Here is a 17,907-nt window from a genome sequence, read left to right as displayed (position 1 = left end):
CACTCTGTCCAGCCAGAACTGATACTTACTAAATTTAGCATAAAGCTGCTTCCTTCTCAAAGTTCTCAATACCAACCTCAGATGCTTCTTATGCCCTTCCAAAGTCTTGGAGTACACCAAGATATCGTCTATGAACACAATCACAAAGTGATCCAGGTATGGTCGGAACACTCTGTTCATGAGATCCATAAACGCTGCTAGAGCATTCGTGAGTCCAAAAGGCATCACCAGAAATTCATAATGTCCATACCGCGTTCTGAATGTGGTCTTAGGAATATCTTCTTCCCTTATCCTCAACTGATGGTATCCTGATCTCATATCGATTTTAGAAAAATTCTTAGCACCCTTCAACTGATCAAACAAATCATCAATCCGAGGCAAAGGATACCAGCTACGTATCGTCACCTTATTCAACTGCCGGTAATCAATACATAACCTCATGGTCCCATCTTTCTTCCTCACGAACAACACAGGTGCACCCCACGGTGAAACACTGGGTCTGATGAACCCAAGATCCACTAACTCCTATAATTGAGTCTTCAACTCTCGGAGTTCAGCCGGCGCCATCCTATAGGGGGTTTGATAAATAGGGTTGGTGCCCGGAAGAAGTTCAATAGTGAACTCGATTTCCTTTTCAGGAGGTAAACCAGGGAGAGCATCTGGAAAGATATCAGGGAAATCACAAACAACAGGAATATCTTCCAGATTTAGGGTGATCTCTCGAGTATCGATAATATGCGCCAAATACCCTTCACATCCCTTCTTGAGTAACTTCTTGGCTGTGATAGCAGAGATAAGACAAGTAGGGAGAACTCTACGCTCCCCACGGAAGGTAACTTTAGGTTGCCCTGGACTTCGAAGCGTTACTTCCTTCCGGAAACAATCCACTGATGCATGATGCTTCTCTAGCCAATCCATCCCCAATATAATATCGAAATCCACCAAATCTAAAGGAATTAAATTCGCTTCCAACCATGCATCATCTACTTAGACAAAACAATTTATGAATACCCGATCTGCATACAAGACTTTTCCCGTAGGTAGAGAAATACTAAAACTTCATGTCATAGGTGTGGGTCTAATACTGATATACGGTATGAAATTGTGTGCTACGAAGGAGTGTGTGGCCCCCGGGTCAATTAGAACACGTGCAAGATAACCAAAAATTGGAATTATACCAGTAATCACGTCCGATGTAGCATATGCTTCCTGCTGAGTCATAGAGAACACTCGGGCCTGAGTAGTGGAACGCCCAGGCTGACCCCTTGATTGCCTACCACTTTTGCCTCTAGAAGATGACGGTGCCCTACTACTGGATGACCCTACTGCAGAGGAAGAAACACCACCTTGATTCTGATTCTGACCCATAATACCTTGCCCATGCTAGGCCCCAGTTCCCTGAACTGCTGCATCATTCTGGAGTATAATTGGGCAACTTCTCTTAGTATGCCCCACTTGCCCACAAAAGTAGCATGTCAGGCTACTACTCTGGTTCGGTCCACCTTCCTGGGTATAACTGGGACAATCTTTCACAATGTGCCCAACCTGTCCACAATTAAAACATGTCAACCCAGTGTGCTTGGAAGAAGCCCTGGCGGTGCTAGCTGTAGACTGTGGCCCTGAATACTGAGTCCAAGCCGGATGAGAACCGGATCTCCCACTACTAGAACTAGATCCTCGTCCTCCTGACCATCCACCACTAGCAGAACTGGAACTAGATCCTCCCCTCTTTGATGGACCCTGACTGGGCCCACCAATTCCTGGTGTATCCCTACGGCGCCTACCAACACTCCCACCGAGTTTCCTTGACATCATTTCAGCTGCCTGAGCCAATGCCCTCATATTTGGATAAGTATTAGCAGTAACCACTGCCTGAATTTCTCACCATAAACCTTCCTCAAATCGTCTACACCTGTCCTCCTCTGTGGCAACCAGCTCTGGAGCAAATCTTGACAACTCATTAAACTTGTGTTCATACTCCATTACTGACATAGACCCCTGTTTCAGGTAGAGAAACTCTGACTTCTTTGCATGTCTATAAGAAGGTGGGTAAAACTGCTCTGAAAAGACTCGCTGAAATTCTTCCCAGTTTATAGCAGCCTGATTTTCATAACCCCTCTTTACTGCTTTCCACCAATGATAAGCATTGCCCTTGAGTAGAAAGGTAGCCAAACGGACTCTATCCTCAGCTGGGCATTCCAGAACCTCAAAAATTCTTTCCATATCAGTAATCCATGATTTTGCTTCTGCTGGGTCTGTACTACCCACAAATTCTTTTGCTCCAAGTTCCTTAACTCTCTTAATTTCCGAACTTTATGTACCGCGCCTTCCCCGTGAAGCTGTAGCCATTGTGGAGTAAACTGGTTGAGCACATGCCTCATATCCAAAGCATTATCTCCAGCAGGTGGAGATGGTAGAGGCGAAGGTACTGGTGGTGAAGGAGGGGGTGATGGAGATGGAGGTGGAGGATTCGGCCCCATCTCTGACCGCGACCTCTTGTTCTAGCTCTGCGAGCTGACATGATTCTACACAAAGAAATCATAAAATCATTAGATCAACAATGCAACAAAAGTGCAATAGTCGAAGGAAAATGAACCTAATGCTCTGATACCAAGCTGACAGGACCCGCCCCAGAATTTCCCAGAAATCGAAGCGGACCCCATCTTTGTTCCGACATCTTCCCGATGTCGGGCCCACTTATTAAGAAACCGAGACTTTCTACCAAAATTTTGGCAGAGTCTCCCCTGTAATTTAAGCAAACCCAACAAAAATTTTCAACCTGTAACATACATAAAATAAAATCCCAACCAGCAGCATGCTTTCATAATTCAACAAGTCATACTAAAATGGCCTCTGGCCTCACAAGTAAAATCTACCATGGGCAATAACAGAGCATCTACTGAATTTAGATTACAAGAACAGTTGAGTAGAAGAAATTACTCAAACCCTAACTAGGAAGATTCACAGTTCGAGCCTCGTACACCATTTGCACGCTTCTTGGAGCGACTACTGGCTGGGGGGGCGCAAAATAGAAAACATGTGAGTGGAAAAAAACCAAATTTGTAGTTAAAAACAATATAGTAACCCCACCATGTAAAAATAATCCTCAAGTCATGCAGGTTCACAATTCAATATTTAATTACTCAAAACATGATTCATTAAAAACTCTTCAAAATACAAATCATCTCCTTCATCAACCCCATTCTCTCAATCTTACAACTCCTGTCAACCCACTGAAAAACTCAAATTTTCACTCACTCAACTATACATATACATATATATATATAACTATACATAACTATACGATATACTCATCACACTACCTGGGTACCGAGGAAACAATCCAACTGGGGGATCGTTTGACTAGTCCGCAGGATTTCTAGGTGATATCCTGCGTCTAGGGATGAGCGGTCCAACCGGGGGACGAAACTCCAAAGCTCCCACACCGAAACATCCAACGCCATGTGTAGCTCCCAAACTATGTCCTACGCGCGCAGACTGGATCATCACACACCGGAACATCCAACGCCATGGTGATGCCCCTAAACACTATACAGAGTCTTTCCATACGCCGGAACATCCAACGCCGCATATGGAAAGTGTCTCACATGCCGGAACATCCAACGCTTCGAGTGAGACTGATAACCTATTCTTTCCACAAGCCGGAACATCCAACGCCGCGTGTGGAAAGTCTAATAGTGTAATCATACAACTTCTCTCAACAACCCCTCATAATCAAGTTCTTCCACAACACACTTCAACAACCCAAATATCCCGCCTATAGAGAATATACATATATACAGATACTTCCCCAAATTCCTTATAAAATGCACTCTCAATACCCACAATGCCAAACTCACAATATATTGCCAAGCGCTATACAAACATCATATTCAACTCATGAATATAATATAGTCAATAAGCCATTAAAACATTATGCAAAAATCTTTCATCAATAAAACCATGCATATGATTGAAAACAAAGTCCACTCACAAATATTCCCACGCTCCTGACCACGTGAGGGTCCTGCCTGCTGAGTACGTGCAGTCGAAACACCTATTTCGAGATACGAACCGTTAATTAATATAAAATTACGTCGAAGCGGAAATCACAAATTAAATGCGTAAATCCCCAAATTCCCAATACGTGCACGTTGAAGAAGATATCCTAAGGTCCGATTACAGGTTTATGAATCGTTCACGATTGTACGGTTATCGCTAACCCACAAACTTTGCATTATTGAATTGGAACATCCTGGGCTCCGATTCATAATCCGTGAAGTCCCATACGGTCCTAGGAATACCTAGAACAACATATTTTAATTTGGAAAAGATCTAACGGTCGGAACCTATCGAACCCGGATAACGCACAAATTGCGAAAATCCGTTTGATAGTCAAACAACATCCGAATTGAGATCCGGGAATTCCTATGCGCTCGTGACAACTTAAGGATCTAATCGGGTTAAATTTCAGCTTCACCAGCCTCGCCCATGAGCCGCCATATGCGCCGGCAACGCGTGGGTGTGTAGAGTAAATTCCGGTGACGGAAAAACTCCACACCCGAGCTCACCCTTCCTAACTTAGCTTCTACTTAAGGTCAGGATCACTTTATTCAACTACGGGAAGGTCTAATTCGGGCGGCAACTGGCCGAAATTTCACTCTGAAATCCGGCCAAAACCTAGGTTTTCTAATCGATTTTCTAGACAACGAATCGGTCCAAACCTATACCACAGTCAGCTAGAACTCGGAAAATGGATGAGAAACCATACCTCAGTCACCGAGTTTGGGCGGCAGAGGCGGTGGCGCGACGACGGGAAAGCTCCAGTTCAAAACAGTCGAGCTCGTGGCCGGAGTTCGTGATTTCCGACGGGGAAACCGGCTAGACTTGATCGGGACGTCGAGGTGAATCGATTGGGACCGGTGGCGTGCCTTGCCGTGGCCGGTGCAGAGAGAACAGAAGAGAAAGAGTGTCGGTGTCGCTCAGTGGGGACATGAGACCTTACCACAGTAGATTGATATAACTAAATTAAGTGACATGCAATTACACAGCCAAATATATCACATTAATAATATTAATGCATTAATGCTCTTCATCTACTCCCGTTAATTCATATAACTAGACAAGCAGACTTGCACACCCTATACCATGCTTATACCACTTGGTCCTGAATGTCCCATTTATATGAACTAACACTCATTTCAACCATTCCATAATTCCCCTTTTGTTAGTCATTTTGTCTAACTCCCTGTCGCCAGTCCCGCATCACCCAATAAAAATCATGTGCACTGTGGGATCCTTGAGATCTGGTACCTACCAAGAGTTAGATTCTACTACACAAAAGATCATTCTCATTACCCTCTTTTCCACCATTATTTTCTCAACCCAAGAACTCCAAATAATTTCCAACATGATATAGTTCTTCTTTTCACATATCTCACAAAAACAATGTAATCATTTAAATATCACTAATGTACATATTTAAATGATTACCCTGTAGTTGTCGGACACGTACAAGGTTCGGCTCGGATTCTAAAGCGGAATTTGGATCGGGTCCTGTCAAGTTATGCCAACATTAATTAAATAATTAACAACACGTAAACACCCAATATCAAGAACATCCATCAAATTATAATATTATGCATAATATAGTGCTTATGAAATTTAATTAAATCAATCCCCGTAAAAGCCCCCCCAAGAAACCCCTACCTCGATTTCAAAGCATAAATCCAATTTAGTAAAACACAAGCAAAGTTCTCTGTCTCATGCAATATCATATTTTCCTTGCATCTCTCTTTAGTCCTCTCAAACAACTATCATGTTGTGTGCATGTTATCTCTAGATGTAGTAGTAAACAAATTGTAAATATAAGCTCCCTATTTATACTAGAATAAATATTTTATCACTAAACTTTTAAATAGTCAGCACGTTTTAATCTTGGTGCCCAAGTAATTTTTCTTCCACTCCAAGTCATTACAAGATGAGAATGGATATCATGAAGACATGTACTGGTGGGTTACTGGAATAGTAGTATAAACGTAAAACAATATATATATATATATCCAAGATAATTACTTATTAATATATATAATAATATTTATTCCTCTTTAATAAACATTTTTTTTTAAAATTTTTAAATACGACTCTCACAGTTCACTACCTTTGCACACTTGAAGAAAGTTATGTGACAATGAATAGCAGGGGAACAAGAGAAACTCCAATTGCTATTACCAGAAAGGCACATAAGGATCTGCCAAGAGATTTTAAGACAATCCTTCAATTCACTGAAGCAACTACTTTGCATTTATATTGCTGCCCTTTGCATTTTGTGTGGCGCTTTATTGTCACTACTTATTGGCCTCGAGCATTTCCTGATCATCTTTTTCTTTTGCATATTGCTAATGACTTTCTTCCATGTGATCATGCTAAGATGACATCATCAACTTGTGTACCATCTTTTTAATACACATGCTATCCCCATTACATATAAGTTTTTTTGCTTTAATGGAGGTGGAGCCCACTAATACCATAGATCCCATCTCTATTAGAGAGATGGTACACAAGTTGGTCTCTAAGATCATCCACAATGAACTCCCTAAACAACCTCATTAGACAAATTTTAGGGGGGATTTGGAAAAATACAACTCCAACCATGCTCCATATCCACCTCCCCTAAAATAGAGAGACCTCTAGGAGCTCCTAAATCTGAGGAGAGAGAAAGCACTCCTAGTGGCTCCTTATAATTTAATGGTGCTTTATTTAATGAGTATTTCAAACCTTTAATTAATGTTAATTTTTTTTTTAATAGAGATCGATTAAAAAAGAATTATAGCATTTATGACTCCCTAAACTAGAGAGCATAATTGGAATTTAAATTTTGTAGAGAGCTCCTAAAATAACTTTTATATGCTTTTAGCTAAAATTTAACTAAAAAATAGGGAGCATGATTGTGGATGCTCTAAAGATGGAGGGGAAACTCTCACGTAATGGGATAACACTTTTTGCTATCCCCAACCAATAACGCAATGACACATATGATAACCTTTCCATGGGTCATTGTGTTATTTATTGGGAATAGCAAAATATTGCTATCCCCCGTTACATGTAATTTTTTTGCTAAAGGTGGTCTCCTTAGCATTTTCAAAAAACAAAAAAAAAAAAACAAAAAAAAATATATGAGATATGACTCAATGGTGGTGGTAGTGATTGTGACAACGATGGTGATGCTTGTGGTGGCAGCGGAGCAAAACCACACAAGTATTTGTTCAAAATAAAAACGTATTTTTAATGTATATATGCAACTTGAACTCATATATTTCCCTTATTAGCTTAAATAATAATAAAACTGAAATTAAAGTTAAAACTCTAATTCAGTCCTACTCATCACCTAGCTGACAAAGTACTACATGTTAGCTCTGTGTTAGAACACATTGGATTCGAATTACCATGAAGATTGTCTCTGGGCATCTCTTGTTGTGGATATAAAAGAAGCTTGGGAGGAAGCTGCAAGCATTCAACCTCTCCCTCAAGCATCTCTATAACTTTGTTCATCGAAGGACGATCGCTTGGCTTCAATTGTATACACCATAAAGAAGTTATAATCATCTTTTTTATTATTTTCTTTTCCTCTTCTGTAGCATCATCCAACTCAAACTCCTTGCCCATGCAAAATTGGTCTGAGACCCAACGAGGAAAATAAATTTGGCTTGAATGCTCTGTGGATGCGTTCAAATTCTTCCTTCTACTTGCCATTTCCATCAACAACATTCCAAAACTATAGACATCAGCTTTGTATGAGACAGCTCCAATATTTTTGTAAAACAACTCAGGAGCCATGTATCCCATTGTTCCCCTTGCTGCCGTCAAAGAGACGATGGTATTACCTACCGGATATAGCTTTGCAAGCCCAAAGTCAGAAATCTTTGGGATGAAATTCTCATCCAGAAGAATATTGTGAGGCTTGATGTCAAAATGTAGAATTTGCACGTCACAACCTCGATGTAGATATTCAATCCCTTGAGCCACTCCAAGAGAAATCTCATACATTTTCATGCAACTTAAGGGGTTGCTTCCTTCTTTGCAATAAATGTATTTATCAAGAGATCCATTTGGCATGAAGTTATAAATTAAGGCACGCTTTGATCCCTCAACACAATAACCAACAAGTTGAACCATATTAAAATGGTGAATCCTCCCAATAGTAGCTACCTCACTTATGAAATCTTGTCCATTAGCTTTAGGCTTCTCCAACATTTTAACTGCTACAAATCGGCCACTGCGTAACTTTCCTTTAAATACAGTGCCATAACCTCCTTCACCCAACTTCTCATTGAATCTACTGGTCATCTTTTTAATATCTGAGTAAGAGTACCTTATCGGATTGAGGTTGTTATCACTTTGTAGGAAATCTTCTATGTTGCTATACATTGACAAATGCATTTTTCGGCGTTTGTAGATTAGAAAAGCAGCCAGAAATGGAACCCCAAATATACATCTTATTTGGAAATATGAACCTGCAAAGCAACATCACAAAAAGAATCACAAATGACATGCTTTATTGGATATAATATATTAAAAACCTTCCTCTTTGCTTCCATTTTTTTTTTTCTACTGACTGATAGGAAATACAATTCTGCACTAAAGGAATATGCAAACTCTTACCGAAGAATATACCGACTAACGTCAGCAACCAGTAAATAGCTGCAAGAGATACACGAAAAAGTTACTAAAATCAAAGGCTTGACATAAGTTTGAAATTTCGAAGCACAGATATATATATACTCTGCCCTGCTTAATGGTTGACTAAGACTAATTAGCAGACTACAGCATATGAGGAAGGTGAAGAAGAGAGAGGGGAATTTAAATTAGCCAGACAAAATACAAGTAATAAAACTATTTAAAATTTTTAGAAATTTTATTTTCGAAGAAAATTTGACCAATTTTCTCCATATGTCTTTCTCATTTTCAGCCCTATATCGCCTTATTTCAAGTAAAACTAAACAAAACAAATTATTGAAAATGAGGAATAAATTGTAATTAAAAGTTATAGATGATAGATTTACACATGTGACATTTGGAGAAATTTAGAAAGTTTGAGTAAGAAATTCAGAAAGTCATACATGTGATAGATTTCACAAACCTAATTTGTAGCTGGTCCTGCGAAAGCGGAATTGAAGCTCAAAGCCATACCCCAGTGCGCTTTGTATGTCATGATAAGAAAAGTTTTTGTCCTTTTCGTATAAGAATGACTTACTCATCAAAGTCGTCCACTCTATTCTGCACGCATCCTCCATATCTGATGCCGTTATATTCCCTTGCTTGACATAATTATACGTTCTCATCACAGACGAGTTCACTGCTTTTGCACACTTAAAGAAAGTTATAGGTGTTGTACTTGAGGATAATCGAAGATGAGAAGTTAAGTTGTAAATGGAAAGCGAATAACGGGGGATGGAGGAGAAATCATTGTTGCGAATGCCAGGATCTACAACTCGGATTGTGAAGTTGTCGTAGTTGATTGCCTGCACAGAGTAGTTTCCTGAATCTACTTCCAATACTGTGAGGTTGTTGTGACAAAAGAGGTGGTAATTCCCATCCCAGTTCTTGCAGTTTGGATCTTTGGCTAGTCGAAAAGGGGTGGTTATGTAGTGGATGTTACCGCAGGCAGACGGGATGCACTTACCATGGCTCCCTGTACCACTGACTAATGTACCAAAAAGCAAATAGGCAAACAAGCCACCAAGACCAAGCAATAATACACTTGCTATAACGAGAACACATAATCTGCAAGTGCTTGCCATGGAGAGATAAATTTTCAGACACACTTCTTCAATCCGCTAGCTAGCTTTGGTCAAGCAGCTGCTGCAATTCTATTGTCACGACGACTTGGATCTCAAAGCCGCGTTTGACAGGAGCTTGATAGATATATGCCAAATCCCTTGGACCCTCTTTTGCATATTGCCAATGAATTTCTTCCAAGTGATCATTGCTCTGAATTGAAAGTGGGGGACAATGACATGTTGAAGATTCTTTGTTGAATATTGGTCAAAATTATTGTTTGAGAGCCACTTTATTATTGTTTGCTGGCTTCTACCCTGTGGCAATTTCGTGGGCTTTGCCGGGAAATGATGGCACATGCCTTCTTTGTCAAAAAGCAGGTGACAAGAGGGAAGTGGTGCCTCAAATCATGTAGGAAAAGCTCTGAATATTTGGTGGCCTGCTACCAGCCTAAACCCTTAAAAAAATGAGCCTAACTGGGCTGGGCTTACTGGGCTTACTGGCCGGGCCGAAATTGGCTTACTGGTTCAACTTAGCTAAACTTTTTTTTTTTTTTTTTTTGGGGCTCTGTTTTCTTCTATCTTTTTTCTCTGTTTTTCTATGTTCATAGTTCTCTGGAAGTGGACACCTATATCAAATCAATGTTTTTTTTTTTTTTTTCCAACTCCAAGTTCAATAAAAAATTAGAGTGAGCAACCTGTGAATTTAAAACAATAAAATGTCAAGCCTCTACTCTACATGCCCTTTTTTTCATAGCCTCCTCCAAGTTCTTCGTAAATGATTTTGTATCTGTTATTGTAGAAGATTAACTGATCATTTTGAGTGGCCATCTTCTGTGCCATTGTCTCCACTTCACACATGAGTTGTTGGAGTTCCAAGGAAGTGGCCAGATTCGGCCTCAAGACTGGTCCTCCAGCGACTTCCGTAATATCTTCAACTAACACTTGGTCATGGGCGAGGGCCGTTGCTCGGCCAGGGCCATTTTGCTCATGTTGAGCGATCGGAACATTTTGTGGCTGAGTATTTGTGAGGAGTGAACTAGCCATGCTTGTCTCTGATTCTGACCGAAGTCTAGATTCTTCAAATTCTTGATCTCTTCTAGGATTCCTCCTAGTGTTTACGACCATACAAAACCTAGTGGTCTCACTGGGCGTGCCAAATTATGTTTTCCTCTTTTCAGCCAGGGCGACCGACGGAAGGAACTTTTAGTCCTTCTTCTTTTGGATGCAGGGTGTGCCACCACCAAGCTCCGAATTTGGGCTTGAATGGAATGTGAATAGATGGATGTGTTGCGCTTCTAACTTCTAACCAAACGATTGATCGGCCAAGCAAGGAACCTCGCCTAGATTCTTTCACTTTCTCGGGCTCGAGAATGGTTAGGTTTCATACGGATGTTTTTGTGATTTTTAGGGCTTTATGTAAAAATAATGCAATTAAACTAAATATGCGTATAAACGTAAAGACAAGAATTGAAGTGCGATAAATAAAGCAAGAATGAAATAAAAGCGATAAGAACAATAAGAACCATAAAATAAACGAACTTGAAATTAAACTTAATTGAAGTGCGATAACAATGAAATGTAAAGGAATCGAAATAAACTTGAATTTAAACGACAAGAAATATAAATTGAACAAGAATTTAAATGACAAGAAAAAAAAAAACTTACACTAGAAATATGAAGAACTCACTACACTAGGTGCTTGAAAAATAAAATCCTAAGTCTAGGAAAAGAAAAGTGCGAGACGAAAGATAAGTTTATTTGTCTGATGTTGTGTTTTCTGCCTTTGTCGAGCAAGGTTTATATAGGGCACTCATCGGCCCATGGGCTGGCCATTGAATAGCCAAAGGTCAACTCTTTTAAAACTTATTTCCTTCCAAGGCCCCCTTAAATCCATAGGATTGCATTGATTGAGATATTCTGACATGCTTGATTCTTCCTTGCTTTGGCACACTCGGAGTTACTATAAAAAATCCCTTCATTTATTTCTTTGTGAGGCCTCCGTCGTGTGCATATAATCCTCAGAAAATCTTGGGCGTGAATTGGTGGCTTAAACTTAGGCCTCCGATTTCTCTTACATTGCCACCCATCTGATATATATTAAATTTCAAATATATATATATATTTGTAATATAATATCAGAAAATAGGATATGGAGGGGTTAAGCTTTGGAGCCTCCAGGCGCAACACTTGTGTCACATCCCGGGATCGGCTCCGCCGTAGCACGATATTGTCCGCTTTGGGCCCCCCCTCTCTGGCCCTCACGGTTTTGTTTCTGGGAGCTCACGGGCAACTTCCCAGTGGGTCACCCATCCTGGGATTGCTCTGGCCTCCAACTCGCTTAACTTCGGAGTTCATACGACTCCGAAGCCAGTGAGCTCCCAAAAGGCCTCGTGCTAGATGGATGCGGGTGTGTACATATAAGGCACATTACCTCCTCTCCATAGGTTTGATGTGGGATCTTACAACTTGCAACAATCCAAAGCTCCACTTGGAGACTAACAAAAGGACCCAGCCGCCAAGACCTTTAAATATTGATTGTCAAGTTTCACTAACTCATTATTCATTCAATTTCGAGCCTTCAGCCACATTCGGGCACGGCCCAGCAAATCTGGCCGCAATATTTTAGTCTTAAACAACCTCATTCGCTTCCTCAATCACAACACTTAGCCGTGACTTTTGTCCCATTCAAAAAGAAGCCCAGCTGCAATACGCAGCCCGGCCACGAACGCTCCAAGATTTTCGGCCGCACCTCCCATTCGAAAATCCGACCGAAATTTTCCAAGATCTCCTCTAGCTGTCCCGATCGCAATCTCCTCGCCCGACCGTATTTTTCAGCTCCTAGCCCCGGTCGCATTCCAACTATACCCTGGCCGAAACTCTGCCAATCTAGATCTGGCCGTATTGAGTTCAAAGTCCCGGGCCGCCAACCTTTAATATCCCGACCGCAATCTCCTCGCAAGCCTGGCCGTAATCTCTTCGCATAGCCCGGCAGTGATTTTCAACAGCCCCGAACAATTGGTTAATTGAGAAACAAGGAAAAGGCAAAACTTTAGACCAAGAACAAGAGAAACTGCAATTGCTATTACGAGAAAGGCACATAAGGATCTGCCAAGAGATTTTAAGACACTTCTTCAATTCATTGAAGCAAGTCCTTTGCATTTATATTGCTGCCTTTTGCATTTTGTGTGGTGCTTTATTGTCACTACTTATTGGCCTCGAGCATTTGCTGATCATCGTTTTCATTTTGTATATTGCTAATTACTTTTTTCCATGTGATCATTGGTGCAAAGGCCAATTCCATGCTCAGAAAATTGAAGTGGGGACAATGCCTGTCGCTCAAGAATTTTTTTCAATCATAAGAGACATTTAAATATAATACTAAATTTTATTTTTATAAAAAAAATTTATTTCTCTAAAATTGCACCACGTGTCATCTCTATCTTCTAAATCCCTCTATAAAACTACACCCTCAACTTAGACCTCTCACACCATATCTTCTCTATCCTTTCATTTCTCAAATTTTACAAAACACATTCTATTCTCAATGTCTAACCGGAGAAGGGTGTTGGAGAGGTAACAATGAGAAGATGAACAAATTAGGCGCAGATATGCTGAAGAATATCATGAGTTGGATGAAGAGGAGGAAGAAGTTGTTTTAGTGGTGTGTATGCTCAATCAATCAAGGCAACACCACGGTCGTCGTGCCCCGAACGTGGATAGACATAGGCATTCTCAGAGTAAGAATCTCTTGGAAGATTACTTTATCCCAAATTCGATAGATCATGTTTCTTGTTTTCGAGAGAGATATAGAATGCAGCCCTATTTGTTCCAAAAAATCATGTATGATGTTTGCAATTACGACACATACTTCGTTCAGAAGTACGATGTTGTTGGGGTTTTGGGTTTTCTTCAAGAGCAAAAACTTACAGCTACTTTGTGGATGCTTGCGTATGGGGCATTTGCAGACTAGGTGGATGAGATTGCTAGGATGGGGAAATCAATAATCCTAGAGTGCTTGGTCAGATTCTGTGATATAATAGAAAATCTCAACACTAGGGAGTACCTCCGCAAACCTACGCCTAGGGACCTCTGAAGACTTCTACTAAAAGTCAAGGCTCGAGGTTTCCTAGGCATGATTGGAAGCATCAACTGCATGAACTGGCAGTGGAAAAATTGCCCAACTGCTTGGCAAGGGGATTATGGGAATAGGAATGGCCAAAAAAGTATAATTCTGGAGGCCGTTGCATCATTCGACACTTGGGTTTGGCATGCCTTTTTAGGAGTTGGCGGATCTCAAAATGACCTCAATATGCTTGGTCAATCCCCAATACTCAACAATGTCTTGAGAGGTCATTTCCCCCAGATCACGTATCGAATCAACAATACTGTATACTTGGGTGTGTACTACCTAGCAGACGAAATTTATCAGAGGTGGACAACATTCGTCAAAACAATTCCAAATCCCCAATTGCAGAAGGAAAAAAGCTTTGCTAACTTTCAAGAAGGTTATAAGAAACACGTGTAAAGGTGTTTTGGTATCTTGCAAGCTCGTTGGCAATTATTAGGGGTACTTCTTGTATGCTTGAAAAGGAGGTGCTTCAGAGCCTTATGATGACTTGCATCATCCTCCATAACATGATTATGGAGGATGAGCATGATTATGATGCTCCAGAGGTGTTTGAATGCGATCCTATTGATGGTATATTTCATATTATATATTTAACCTCATTCTTAGTATACTTTGATTAATATTTTAGAAGAATTTTGGCACTTTAAATTATATTTCAATATAGGACTTTCGACTCTCTCTGGAGCAAAAAATAATCAAATGGACGAATTTTGGAGTAATTCTAGTTGGAGGACGTTCGTGAGTCACTTAGCTTCATCGTATCAAAATTTCAGATTCTTCGTGGATTTCCTTCAGTTCCTGCCAAGGTCTAAAATATCGATGATATCGGAAATATCGGTAGTCCAAAAACATGGAAATTTCGATGGAAATATCGGGATATTATCGATATCGATAAAAATTGAATAAAAACCACGGAAATTGTAAGAAAATCTTGGAAATTTTTATTGAAACTTTGGAGAATGTTTATTTAGTCAATTATCTATTAGTTTATCACAAAAAATTAGAAGGAAATGCATTGCATGATGGATTTAACTGATTTAAGTTGATTATACAGCAAGCGGGCAAACACTGTGAGTGTAAAAAATATATAGTAATTAATGAAAAAAGATTAAACACACCATAATCATTTATATATAATGATTTACTACAATATTTTACACTTTATACATTGCATGGTAAGATACATGAGTGACTTAGTACCACATAGAGTTCCTATGAGGTTCAAATTTTTCACTAACTTCATCATCTCTATGTGTAGAGTAAGTGTATTGTGAAGAGTAATCATCAAATGATAAATCCCCAAAATAGTTTTGCATGTAATTGTTAACATGTCACCCATATAAATATAAATATTTGAGCATATTATCACAAAAACATAAGTGATATGGTGGTTAAGGTGTTGGAGGAGTAAAATGGGAGGGGTTCATTGTGCTTTTTCCTCCCATTTTTCCCATTTTTTTTTCCTTACATCGATATTTTCGATATTTTAGCGATATTACACCGATATTTTGACAAACTATTGCTGAAATGTGAGCGAAATTATCGACATCGATATTTTCCGACAGTATCGTCGATATTGTCGATATTTATACGATATGTACATGGATATGTTCTGAAATATCCATGATTCGAAAAAACCAAAATATCCTCGATATTATCGATATTTCAGACTATGGTTCCTGCCATGGCTTCTTTGTTGACCATCCTTGGAATTCTAACAGGGGTGGAACTCGGTGCCATATTTTTTTACAAGTTGTTGGGCTGGGCTTTTGCGCATGGTATTGGGTTATTGGCCTATTATTTCCAGCTTGTGATAGGTTTTGTCAAACTGCTGGAAATGACTCTATTAATTTTGGGCATTCTATTGATGTGGGCTGGTTTAAGTATTATGGCAGGCTACTAGATGTCTTCCTAAGGCTTTGAACCATTTTCCCTTTTCTCTCATGCTAACCCATGTATTTGGGCTCTAGGAACGGGCTTGAGTTTTAATGCCCCCAAGTGGCTTAAAACTTTCGTTCCTCGATCCCTCAATGGGCCTTGTGATCGCTTGTCACCTTCCATACCACAACCTTCTTAGCAAGCCCCGATTAATTTCGTGGCTTGGACCCACTTAAGCTTGTGGCATAGCTTGATATTAGGATAATGGTTCTTTGCAGGCCATTTATACCTGTGCCTGAGTTTTATTGTGTTGCGATAAGCTATGATCAGGCCAAGTAACACCGAATAGGTAAGTGAGCGTGGTTTTATAAAATTGATATGCTCTTGGCTCTTTTGCGCGTGCTTGCTTGACTTGACACGTGGCCCTTGCCTTGAGTTTATGTGTCCTACAAATTCTCTTTAGTCTCGATCAGGCTCCCCTTGTGTTCAATTATCCGTGTTGGGCCGAGAATAAATCTGGGCCTAGCCCCTTGGATTTTTGGGCCTCAACAACGGCAATGTGGATGAAATTCTCAAAAAACTAACGATGAGTGCAACATTGGCTATTTTTAATGAGTTCAAGTGCTGAATTGGCAAACAAAATAATTCAGGGGGGTAAGTTCAAAATGTGTCATAGTTCAAGAGGCAAAACGGCACTTTACCGTTATATAAAAGCAAAATTAGATATTAAACATAAGTATCTTTACTAATTAGTATTTGAGACATAGAGTATTTTTGTTTGGGTTTAATACCTAGGAATGAATTGTTATTTTGGATTAGGCCAAAGAGGAGGCCCAGATTCGTTGGTCCAGCTTAAAATAATAACTGAAAAGACAATGCTACCCTTCTTCTTAAAAAGCCTAACCAAACTTTAAAACTTACAAAATAAATGACTTTTTTACCCCTGTATGTTTAAAGCACGCACGATTTGAAACTGGAGCTCTGGTTCGCTTTCGTTTTTGTTCGCTTTGAAGATTTTGAGCTCTGGTTCGTTTAGCTGCGATTGGAGCTCTGATCTTCTGGCATGTTTTCGTTCAATTTTCTTCGTTTTTTTTAATTTTATTCTAATTATGTTTTGTGTTTTTACATTGATTTTTATATTTTCTTCGTAACTTTGCTTTTGCATGCAGAATCAAGGTCAGTTTTGGCATGCGATTTTTATGCTTTGTTTCAATCTTATTTCTCCTATTTCGAGCTCAATTTTGTTCGTTCTTACATGATTTTGTGGCACGATCTTCATAGTATTGTGCAATTTCATCTTTGAACTTGAAATTGTATTTTTCTGTTGAATAATAGGATCCCTCAATAGAAGGGGATTGATATATATATATTCTCTTATGTGGATGTTTGGATGTTATTATTGTGCGAATACCATGTATGTTCTACTACCTTCTATGACTTGCTCCTTGTTTACAATGGCGTCCGCACGATAATAATATGTGGACATCCGGATAAGAGAAATAAATAAATAAATAAATAGATTGATAATACATGTCGCAAGATAAGCTAATTTTTTAGTATATAGAGCTCAAAAGCCAAGTGTGTAGAGTCATACCCATGGCCATGGGGCTCGGAGGAAAAGTCGCGGTTTTGGTGGCAGAGCTTTTTGGTTGGATCAACACCGTGTCATCGTGATGGCTAGGGTTTGTCACGGATTGTGTTGTCGCGACGACCTTGCTTCTCGTGCGCTTGCTTCTAACCATGGTTGTTTGGAAGGCTTTGAGAGAGTGTACATATTTCTTTGATTCGAGAGCAACGTGTTGAGTATAACTCGATGCTCTCAATGAAAGCACCAAAATATTTGTGCAAATATCCACACTGGGGAATATTCCGGATTGATTCTTCACCTTTCGAACTCCTTTCTTCTTCTTTCTTATAGCTTTATGTAAAACAAATCTAAGTTAATGGACCACACCCGGGGGGTGTTGACTAAAGACCCTCTAGTGCTTAAGTTAGTTTATTGGATCTTAGGAGGATACAACAAAGTGATGGAAAGGATGGAGGTCTTCTCTTATTGTGAGAGACGATTGGCCGGAGCTATGTGTGTTTTGGCCCGAGCCGTGTGAAGAAGAGAGAGAGAGA

At 39.8% G+C, this 17,907-nt stretch overlaps 2 protein-coding genes across 2 annotated transcripts; both read right to left on the bottom strand.

The window, feature by feature from the left end:
- LOC109947357 (cold shock domain-containing protein 4-like) lies at positions 1,384 to 1,842 on the bottom strand. The gene has a single exon (XM_020557302.1). The coding sequence runs from the start codon at positions 1,840 to 1,842 to the stop codon at positions 1,384 to 1,386; it is 459 nt and encodes a 152-aa protein (XP_020412891.1).
- LOC18786660 (rust resistance kinase Lr10) lies at positions 7,291 to 9,903 on the bottom strand. Its single transcript, XM_020557952.1, has 3 exons — positions 9,140 to 9,903; positions 8,662 to 8,700; positions 7,291 to 8,513 (listed from the first exon to the last, which is right to left on the bottom strand). Exons 1-3 carry the CDS (start codon positions 9,798 to 9,800, stop codon positions 7,384 to 7,386), a joined length of 1,830 nt encoding a protein of 609 aa, XP_020413541.1. The 5' UTR covers positions 9,801 to 9,903; the 3' UTR covers positions 7,291 to 7,383.

Source organism: Prunus persica, chromosome G2 (assembly GCF_000346465.2).
Source record: "Prunus persica cultivar Lovell chromosome G2, Prunus_persica_NCBIv2, whole genome shotgun sequence".
NCBI classification, from domain to species: Eukaryota; Viridiplantae; Streptophyta; class Magnoliopsida; order Rosales; family Rosaceae; genus Prunus; species Prunus persica.
The sequence above is the reverse complement of the archived record's forward strand: the minus strand, read 5'-3'. Positions and strand labels throughout refer to the sequence as shown.

Bases quoted from the DNA above. Each gene is read 5' to 3' on its own strand.
- LOC109947357 (XM_020557302.1), bottom strand. From the start codon at position 1,842: ATGAGGGCATTGGCTCAGGCAGCTGAAATGATGTCAAGGAAACTCGGT.
- LOC18786660 (XM_020557952.1), bottom strand. From the start codon at position 9,800: ATGGCAAGCACTTGCAGATTATGTGTTCTCGTTATAGCAAGTGTATTA. The intron at 8,701-9,139 runs GTTTGTGAAATC...TATCTCTTGCAG, and splicing joins CAGGACCAGCTACAAATTAG to CTATTTACTGGTTGCTGACG. The intron at 8,514-8,661 runs GTAAGAGTTTGC...GTTGCTTTGCAG, and splicing joins GTTAGTCGGTATATTCTTCG to GTTCATATTTCCAAATAAGA.